General features: G+C 37.1%; 1 protein-coding gene across 3 annotated transcripts in view; it reads right to left on the bottom strand.

Annotated features, from left to right (window-relative positions):
* Positions 1-883: 883 nt before the first annotated feature.
* The window catches only part of GDA (guanine deaminase), a 62,958-nt gene continuing 54,864 nt past the window's right edge, over positions 884-8,977 (bottom strand). For 2 of the 3 annotated variants that reach the window (XM_070742665.1, XM_070742664.1), the window contains 3 exons: positions 8,657-8,775; positions 6,758-6,785; positions 884-4,495 (listed from right to left, as the gene is read on the bottom strand). In XM_070742665.1, the coding sequence (XP_070598766.1) occupies positions 4,425-4,495; positions 6,758-6,785; positions 8,657-8,775 (218 nt within the window). In that variant the 3' untranslated portion in view covers positions 884-4,424. The remainder of the gene's footprint in view (positions 4,496-6,757; positions 6,786-8,656; positions 8,776-8,977) is intronic. The other variant, XR_011558315.1, reaches the window with a different exon arrangement.

Here is an 8,977-nt window from a genome sequence, read left to right as displayed (position 1 = left end):
TGCCAGCAGATATGGCTCTGTGTGCCAATCCTGGCACCTGCGCCACAGGTTCGCTATCACTGGACTAAATCCTAAACTGGCGAGTGAATGTGATTCTTCTCTTTGTCCTTTTTATCCAGCATGTAGCTCGTGAGACAGTCAGGCCCTTTGTAGGATGCCTGCAATGATTACTTGTGCAAAGGACAAGAAACTACCAACGGTGGCCTCCCAAGCACAGTTAAGGAATCAAAACCTGCTGAAATAATACAACTTTACCTCGCTTCCAAAAAGCAAGAGGGTTGTTTATGCAAGGCTGAGAGAGATTTGCTCAAGGCCATTATGAGCTGTGCGTCACCTGGCAGAAAACAGGCCTGGTGTGACATTTTCTGCCCCCAATGGTAATCCTCTCTTGCCCCTAATAACAAAGCCCCGTGCCAGTCACCTAACTTCTCTCTCCAGGGCAATGAATGAGAAAGCTTAACCAGATTTTGTACACCTTAAAACAGCCCCTGGATGATGGTGGCACAAATGAGGAGAAAAAAAAGCTAAAGAGGAATTAGGGGTTTAATTAATAAATTTAATTAATAGTGGTTTAGGATTAATAGTTAAAGTTCATATAATTTCATTTCCATACTCTAAATATTAATGCCAAAGCATGTTTCGAAGCAGCTGTTTTAAAGAATAGGCACAGCCTTAGTGACTAGACAAGGGGGATGAAGCTTATACAAAGGTAAGTTTTTCCCTCAGTTTGAGGGGTTTGGCTTAATCGAGAAACTTATTTAGGAATATTTTTTTTCTTCCAGATCTATAGATTCCCTCTCTTCAATACACGTGGTCCTCTGGAGTCAATCAGCAGATTGTGCTTTTTCCCACTTCCTTCAAAACATTAAGAAATGAACCAATGTAAACATAATAAACATATCTTCTTTATTCGGTTAAACAAGCACAGAGGGGCTCATTTATAACTACTGACATTCGAGCAGTTGGAATACACAGCAACAAATAATTTTTGGTGGAGGGGTTGCATTTGAAAGTATACAGTCAGAAAAATAAAAATCTGGCAAGATGAATTCATATGATTTTTTTCCCCCATCAACCAAACACTGTACAATAACATTATAGCACTCTTCATGCCAAGCACTCTTCAAACCAAGATTGAAATGCGGGTGAAAAAGAAAGCCATCTGCAGGAGGTGTAGGGAAAGGGGTGGGACTTCAAATTCCGTAACAATGACTTCATCCTTTTTGACCCTGCCTACTGGAGAGAGAAGGCCAACTTCTCTCCCACATGTTCCCACTGTAATTAGCAACAAATATATCCAAGAGGCTTTCCAAATCTCTTAATGATATGGCAATGCTATACTTTTATAAACAGACGCCATTTAAAGGATCGTACTTTTAGTTACATTGATTTGAGGACCAGACAAAACAAGATGAAAAATGTGCTTCAATTGTTTTACATTGTGATAGGCAATATCAATAGCAAAACATAGTATCTGGGTAATTGGTTTTTCCCAATAAATGAGAATGTTTACTCTTTCACTCCTACTCCAAACACATCACAATTGTTTTCACACCAAGAGCAAAGTCCATCAAACTGGGCAGTTGGGCTTTTAGGTGATGCTAATCTATCATTTATTTGGTTTGTTGGGAAAAATGAATTTATATATTTCTAAAGCGGACTCTACTTTGTTTATTTTTTTAATAAGCTCTTTCCTCTTTATTCCTTCATTTCAATTTTATATGACTCTGTCAACACGTACGTATAAATATATATTTCAGTTTAATATACTGAAATAATATACTATTATTAATAAAGTATATATTATATCTTCTACAGTATATATTAAAATAATATAAAGACAATTTTTAGCATATCTTATGAATATCTTATGAATGAGGCCTATACTAGGTGGACATATTTCATGGCTAGCTGAGTTCACTAACTCGCTAATATTCATACATTTTGTCTATAAACCAAGTTAACTTCTTAGTGCAACAAATATAGTTCTGTAAAATATACTGTATTTCTCCTTTCTTGACTTCCAATGCATATTGGACCTTTTTTATCAGCAGGAATAAAAATTTATTTTTTGGCATAAATGCAGAGATTGGACCATTTTTTCTCCTTTATTGTGCAAAAATGCCCAGGCTTAGTGCAGTTGAAAAAGTAAAATAAAATAAATAAGTGAATAAAGTGCTGTTCCTTTCCTGAGTTCCCTTAGTCTTCTGTTTTGCAAATATTGTAAAGCATGCATATTAAGCTAAGTCAACATTTTATACTGCTGAAATCCAGCTGCCACACCAAAATCATCCAACTAACTCCACAAAGCACAAATTATATTCATTCTCATTAATATCTTCAAACAGAGGTTAATAAATGGTACAGTAAGACGGAAATTCAAATGATTTCAATTTGTCATTCAAAATGCTTCTTTTTCACAAAACAAACATTTAAGCTCCTTTCCTCCCAAGTAAATTCCGAAGGCTCTTTTTCTGGCTGGGCCAAACCTTTTCAGCCAAACTTCACACTGAGAGGGAACAAAGAGGTGGATGAAGAAGGCATTGAATGTGCTGAGAGATGGTTGGTAGTTTTCAACAGGCTTTCCAAAACGTTTAGAGACAAATCCCTTTAAAAAATGTTCCATTATATTTATACAATTATCAACAGAAGTTTATTTCCCACTGAGAATCTCTCAGAGGCAACCGCTGCATAATAGAATTTTCCTAAAATTATCCTCCCCAAAACTAAAATACCAATAATGATCCTAAAAGGCACACATTCCTCAAAGGTGTTTTGTGCAAACCTATCATATTTATACCTGCCATATCTGGGTTGCAAGGTAAAAAATACCCCAATAGTTTTATTGTTGTATTTACTAAGTATTTATCCTATGTACTTTATATACTTTGTCAGAGTAAAATAGAGCAGTTATAAAATATCAGAGATCATATTCTAAAACAAAAGCCCCCTTTCCCATATTGATTTGATTGTCAAGATTGCTTTGAACTGTAGGGTAAGAATGAATTTACAATTTGAACAAACACTTCCAATTAGATTGCACCCAGTTGACCCGTATCAGTAAAATATCAAGGTTACAACCTTATCCACATACTAAAAAAGGGCCATTTTCCCACTTGAAATGCATCCATAATGAATCCATCATATTAATCCAATTTTAAATTACCATATTTTTTGGAGTTTATTTATTTATTTATTTATTAGATTTGTATGCCACGTCTCTCCGCAGACTCGTATAGATGCACCTTTCCCCCAAAAAAGGCTGAAAATTTGGGTGAAAATCTTATACTACAAATGTAGCTTTTACTAAGCTTTTTTAATCCTAAAGAGGTACTTACCGTACTCTATCTTCCCTGCTTTGCTAGTTAAGTGATCTTCCCTTTATCTGGGTTTTTTCATTGCTGCTCCCTCCGACAATCAGCTGAGCCTTTTTTCAGCCCTAAGGAGTGCTAACAGTGAAGGACTCTTGCCTGCTTTGCTAGCAAGAGATCTTCTGCCTTTTTTCAGCCCTAATGAAGTGCTAATGAGTGAAGTAATCTTCTGTGCTTTGCTAGCAAAGTGATCTTTCCTTTGCCTGATTTTCTCATTGCTCCTCTATGAAGAGAGAGAGAAATGTTTTAGAAACTGTTTTTTATCCCTAAGCAGGGGGGCGGGGGAATCAAGCTCCTGGGCTCAAAACCAGCAAACTAATGTGCTGAAGCTGACCAAAGACCAGCCAGATGAATACTTGGGGTAGGCAGATTATTTTTTCCCTATATTCCTCCACCAAAACTAAGGTGCTTCTTATACTCGGGTGCATCTAATACTCTTAAAAATATAGTAACCACACTATAGCTTTGCATTATGTGTGAACAAAGCTATCCTGGATGACATACTGTGAACATGGGATTGGATTCTATTCTTTTTATATCCTCTTCATACCATATTTGCAGTTAAGCAAGCTGAACTCTGGATGGACAAATATACAGGTGAAAGTTTCAGGAGACGTGTCACTCCCCAGAAGAGAGAAAAGGAAACATTTTTTTCCATTCCTGATTGGGAAACCCTGCCAAGATCACCTGACATCTATTCAAAGAGGAAGGTTATAAAAAATGGACACCACCCAAAACAAATGTGTTTTGTTTCTAAGTCCAATGAGAGTAATTATAATATTGTAATATATTCACAAATAAGATCCCTAAATTCTCATCAGATACATTTTTAGGATTTGGGTTTTTATATCTATATCCTGTTCTGTTCAAATGAGATAGATTTTTGGCATAGTTATATATATTTGTTTTGTCACTGCCAAGTTGACAACCTTTCCAGTGCATATCAGAAACATACTAAATAAAATCAGCATAGCAAGAAGGCACTGCATTTCTACCCAGTTCTTCCAAACCAAATGATAACCAGTTGAGCATTTTTCAGAATGGGAATCCAATTTACACAGAGCTTGAAAATGGAACCACCAGTTTGCCAGCCACATACACCCCCTCGATATTTCGGTCATCACCTGAAAATATAAAGATGAATGGAATTATTTACGTAAATTATGCATCTATTACTACTAACGTCTCTAAATTTTCCTAAATGATAAACATACAATTGTGAATTTTATTTATAAACACACATAGTTCACATTCTTCCAAAAACTTGAGTTTAATTATATTTTCTCTACTGGATATCTATGATCTGATTTTTTATTTATTTGTTTTCGTTGTTCCTGCTTTTTAAAATGTAAGCCACCCAGGGTTGCTTGGAATTGGCAGCTTCTAAATAAAGTAAATAAGTTACAATAAAATCAAAAATTATCCATAGTCATGATTAAGTTCCAGGTGTTTTAGCAGATTCTTCAGATACAATTCTGTCCCAGTGATTTTTAATGAAGGCTATGGAGTGGAATTTAAAGTACTGAAGGATACCCAGAAATAAGCATTCCCTGACTGTCTGCTTTTATCCAGAAGTCTGTTCAATTGTTTCTCCTCCCCCACCCCCAATTCCCCCCTCCCGTGAGTCTTCACATCAGAAGTAAGATTTCATAGTTAAAGACATAGTTTGATGCCATCATGCAAGGTTCATATCTGGAGTCAGTTCACACACAGAATTCTGAACTCATTCAAGCAATCTTATCATCTCCTAACTATGCTGCGGCATAATTAAACCAGAAAATCATAGACATGATCGCAGGGACTCTCATAATGGCAGGAAAGATCCCAGTAGCCCAATATTATAGATGTGGATGTGATTATTTTATAATGATTTTGATTCTATTAAGCTTGGGTTAACCATTACAAGAATTCCCATGTTGACTTCGACAAGACACTAGATCGGAGAAAGCTGCTCTGAATAGCAGAGCATTAAAAGATTTAGAACATTGGTCACCAACCAGTGGTCCACAGTGGTCCGTGAGAAAATTTAGGTGGTCCACAAAGAAAACTTTGCATTATTCATGAGGAACCCAGGCGAAGCTCCTGTGCTGCTCGCGCTTTAGCGCTTAGATTCCCAGCAACAGGATGGGGTCCTTCAGGCAGTTAGCTTGCCTGCCTGTTAGTGGAGAGAAGCACCTGGGGTCAGCCCTAGTTTTGCTGTTCATTGCAGCTAGAAATTTCAAATGTGGCCAAGAATGAATATTTATCTTGTAGCAAACACGGATGCTAGATTGGTCCCTGCAAACTTGTCTCTCAAAGAGCAGCTCCTTCACCCGGGTGCACTGGCAAATGAACTGTTCTGGGATGACCAAAGGGCCACTCCTTTGACTACTGCTGTTCTGTAATATGGGGCTGACTTTCCCATCAACATCAGCCAGCCACCGTCAGTCTGCCCACCTTCGTTTTCCTTCACTCAGATTGGCCAAGCTTCTTGAGAAAAGGAACACAAAAGAGATTTCCAGGCTGTATGCACTTTCTCTTGGGCCTCCCATCTGGTGGCTTCGCAGAAGCTGACATGTAGGCCCAAAAAGTGGCTGAGGTTCTCTCCCCCCCCTCCCAGTGGTCTGCAGGATTTAAAATTAGAGATTTGGTGATCCCTGAGGTCCAAAAGATTGGAAACCCGTATTGGGTTTCTAGCAGTATGGATGAGGGTGCTGAACTGGTAGTGAAAGTTGCACTGTGCATGCAGTTCTGCTTCTCCTGTATGCGCACATGCGCATCCCAGTGTGTTTTTGCTTCTGCGCATGCATGGAAGCAAAACAATTGCCAAAATCTCATGCGCACACACATCCCTTCATGATACTTTCCTTCCTGCGCATCCACAGAAGCAAAAACAAGCTGGGACATGCATGCACGCACGAAGGAGAAGCAAAGCTGCTCGTGCAGCACACCGTTAGAAGCGGGAATGGGAATCCGCCCCTGTTGGAGACTCCTGGTTTAGAAGACATGCTGGATTCAGTTCAAAGACAATATATATGAAAAGGGTGGTTTGTACAAGAGGATATCAATGAGAATCATCTATAATATTCCTTTCAACTTTAAGGGATCAATGGCAATATGTATCCTATCAAACACAACATGCCAAGAATATGAAAAAAATATACCCGTAAGACAAAATAAGTTGTCTTAAATCTGTAAATTCATTTTGTCCCAGCATTTTGTACTGCACAGAAATCACCTTTTTTTACAAGAGATTTAAAAAAACATTTCCATAATGGAAGAATTAATTTCTCAGTGTGAATGATAACATTTCATTATATAATAAAGTTAATAAGTATTAAACATACACGCACACAATGGTATTTTAAGAAATAAATATAATAATGAATCATAATGGGCATACCTACCAACATACAGGAATTTTTCAATTATATCCTAGGATGTGAGGAAAAAAGGGAAATATTTAAAAGGTAGTTCTTTTTTATTGTAAAAGTAGATGATAAAACATTAATAATTTTTAATACCCAGTATTGTAAAATATTGAAGGACCAGAATAAAGTTTCTTCTGGTGTAAATTATTTTTCAATAAATATTTTCATTTCTTTAATTTTATATTTCTGTTTATATTGCCAGGATGTCCTATTCCTTTCTTTCAATGGAATCCTGGAATTTTTAGGGTGGGGGCCCACATCAAAAGATCTATTCCATGAAGTGATCTGATATTGATTCAGTTTAATTGTTGCAACTTTTCTAGGAATCTTCTGAGATTGTTCATTTAATCAATTAATTGTATGGGTTAGGGTTAACTTCACAAAAAATACTAACCTATACTCTGGTTAAGAAAAACAGACTGGCAAATGAGCTGTTGGGTCAAATGGGAGTCAAATTTGGGTTTTCTTAGTCCACTTCAACATCTCTATTAGAATTATTATTTTTTTCTCATAAAACAAGTTTTTAAAAAAATGCATTTACAGGTTGTGCAACAAAAGATTACAAGCATCTCCAAGTATTTTTATATAAATTCAACATCAACCCATCTAAACTTTTAAGAGATAGGAGCGATCTCAGAAATACTGTATACTTGGAATTTCAGAAACCCTCAAAAAGTTTCAGCAGACAATTCCAATTGTGAGATCATGATCACGAGATAAGAATAGGAAACAAAGAATTAGAAACTGTATTAGAGACATGCAAAATGGGATCATCGGGGATCAACATCAAGTTTGGCACTTTTTAACTTGTTAATAAATAGTGAAAATTGCAACACATTTTATCTATAGCCCTACATGGCAATGGACCAGATTACCTCCGGAACTGCCTGCTACCGCACGAATCCCAGCGACTGATAAGGTCCCACAGAGTTGGCCTTCTCCGGGTCCCGTCGACTAAACAATGTCGTTTGGCGGGCCCCAGGGGAAGAGCCTTCTCTGTGGCGGCCCCGGCCCTCTGGAACCAACTCCCCCCGAAGATTAGAACTGCCCCCACCCTCCCTGTCTTTCGTAAACTACTCAAGACTCATTTATACCGCCAGGCATGGGGGAGTTGAGATAGCTCTTCCCCCTAGGCCATTACAAGTTATGCATGGTATGTTTGTGTGTATGTTTGGTTTTACAATAGGGGTTTGTAGTTGTTTTTATTATTGGATTGTACATGTTGTGTTTATCATTGTTGTTAGCTGCCCCGAGTCTACGGAGAGGGGCGGCATACAAATCCAATAAATAATAATTATTATTATTATTATTATTATTATTATTATTATTATTATTATTATTACTATATGCCTAAATTTAAGAGTACTAATCTCAATAAAAAATTGCAATAATTCCAACAGTGTTTTTTCAAATGAATGAATTGGCTTTAAAGTAGCAAATGCTGTGAGAAATCCTGAGAACATGAACTTTCCCTGAACCTTCCAGGTCTACCCAGAATTCCGTAACTGCAAAGCCTGAGCAAAACATACGCTAACTTATACTAACAGCATAATGTGAACTAATAAGCATCCCATGTGCGGTTTCTGGCATATATGGGCGTGTCCATCCATATGACCTTTGACCTACACAAGGAATACTACAGAAATCTACCCTCATAAAGTTGCCAAGATTGAGAAACGCTGCTTAGATCAACTTATGCTTTAAGACTGAGTTATTCTGAGTCCCTTTCTCATGCTCCTGCCCATCTGCATGACCGAGGTGTCTCTCTTGCATTTGTTGCCTTCCTGCCTATTCCCAGGGCCTGGTAAACATTCCCTCATCTGTAAATTCCTCCATACATATGCAATGTACTTCAGTTATGCAGTATTTGATTACCTCAATATTGTCAGAAGCAAATAGATCAAAAGGACTATCTGAAGCTTTGGCGTTGATAAGCAGTGCATCAAATTCCTTGCCAACTTCAAAATTTCCAGTTATACGATCTAATCCTAAAGCTGTAAATTAAAAAAAATGAATGTCTTTATTTATACACCATGATATTAAGTACATTACAAATTATGATTTTTGAAATCAACAGAAATGACCCAGTAATACATTTACAACGGTTATATTTGTGTTCTTTGTTGCAATTCTATTATAACTATAAATCCAGACTAAAAAACAGAAAATGACTCAAAATAACATTACATGACCAAA

The sequence above is a fragment of the Erythrolamprus reginae genome, chromosome 2 (genome assembly GCF_031021105.1).
Source record: "Erythrolamprus reginae isolate rEryReg1 chromosome 2, rEryReg1.hap1, whole genome shotgun sequence".
NCBI lineage: Eukaryota > Metazoa > Chordata > Lepidosauria > Squamata > Dipsadidae > Erythrolamprus > Erythrolamprus reginae.
This window is presented reverse-complemented; position numbering and strand designations above follow the sequence as displayed.